Raw genomic sequence first — 1,019 nt, 5'->3', positions numbered from 1 at the left:
CTCATATCTTATGGTTTCGTTGGGCCCAATACTACACCTTTGAGGACCCCGAATGATCTTTTCAAAAATTACTGGACATGTAGATTTGCCGGTGCCCTGGCCCCAGGGCCCTTCCACGGCTGCTCAGTTCCTCCAGGGAGCTCCAAAGTGGAAGATGAGAGTGAGCCCACGCAGGGTCTCTCCATGTGGTTCCGCTTCCCCAGAGGCTGTGGTTCTGACAGGAATGACCGTGGCTTTTCAACACAGTGGCCTCCGCCGGCTGCCTTCATGTGGTTGCACAGCACAAGTCCTGTTTCCAGGCTGTTTCTGGGCTTTAGACTGTTTCCAACACTTCGGATTTGGACACCAGTTCATCTAGCTTCTCCCCTTGCTCTAACAGAGGCTTCGTGGTGTTGTGCAGAACGACTTTGGTTGCCTCCAGCTCAGCCCATGCCTTGGACATGGGGTCAGTTTCTCCAAGGTTCTGGGATCTCCTGAGGTAGCCATTTAGGACGGTAGCAAGGGATCCAACTGGCCACTCTGTCTTGTCGACCTGCTTGGAGAATTCATCTAGTACCTTCTCTGGCAAGGCCACAGCCCCATGGAATGGATAGTCACTGTTCATTACAACCATTTCTGCAAGACTGGCGTGCCACACATAGAGGGCACAGATAGTCTCCTGAACATTGAACCTCTGGAAGAAGCTGAAGGAGGACATGTTGAGCAGCACTGCATTGGGCTTCTCTTTGCGCAGGATGCTGAGACCTAACAGCTTCATGGAGCCACACCCTTGGGCGGCCAGGAGAGACCTGCCTGGCTGCCGCCCCTTCCCCATCACCCCCACCCCAGGCCCCCGAGGACAGCTCAGAAGAAGAGCTGGGCTGTCCTCCGGGGAAGCCCTGCTGGCTACTGACAGGTTGGACACCGGCTTCCTCTTGAGGGGGTAGTTCTGAAACTAGATCAAGAAGCTGGCAAGAAACCGAACAGATGTCCTCTGCAAAGAGCAAGAGACAGAGGTTCTAGTGTTGCTTTTGCCATTA

At 54.2% G+C, this 1,019-nt stretch overlaps 1 protein-coding gene across 1 annotated transcript; it reads right to left on the bottom strand.

Moving 5' to 3' along the window:
* Positions 1-313: 313 nt before the first annotated feature.
* On the bottom strand, positions 314-757 carry LOC116581634 (synaptobrevin homolog YKT6-like). The gene has a single exon (XM_032328799.1). The coding sequence runs from the start codon at positions 755-757 to the stop codon at positions 314-316; it is 444 nt and encodes a 147-aa protein (XP_032184690.1).
* Between the last annotated feature and the right edge of the window lie 262 nt (positions 758-1,019).

Source organism: Mustela erminea, chromosome 21, assembly GCF_009829155.1.
Source record: "Mustela erminea isolate mMusErm1 chromosome 21, mMusErm1.Pri, whole genome shotgun sequence".
NCBI lineage: Eukaryota > Metazoa > Chordata > Mammalia > Carnivora > Mustelidae > Mustela > Mustela erminea.
Note: the sequence above shows the minus strand (reverse complement) of the source record. Positions and strands in the feature narration are given on the sequence as shown.

Bases quoted from the DNA above. Each gene is read 5' to 3' on its own strand.
- LOC116581634 (XM_032328799.1), bottom strand. From the start codon at position 757: ATGAAGCTGTTAGGTCTCAGCATCCTGCGCAAAGAGAAGCCCAATGCA.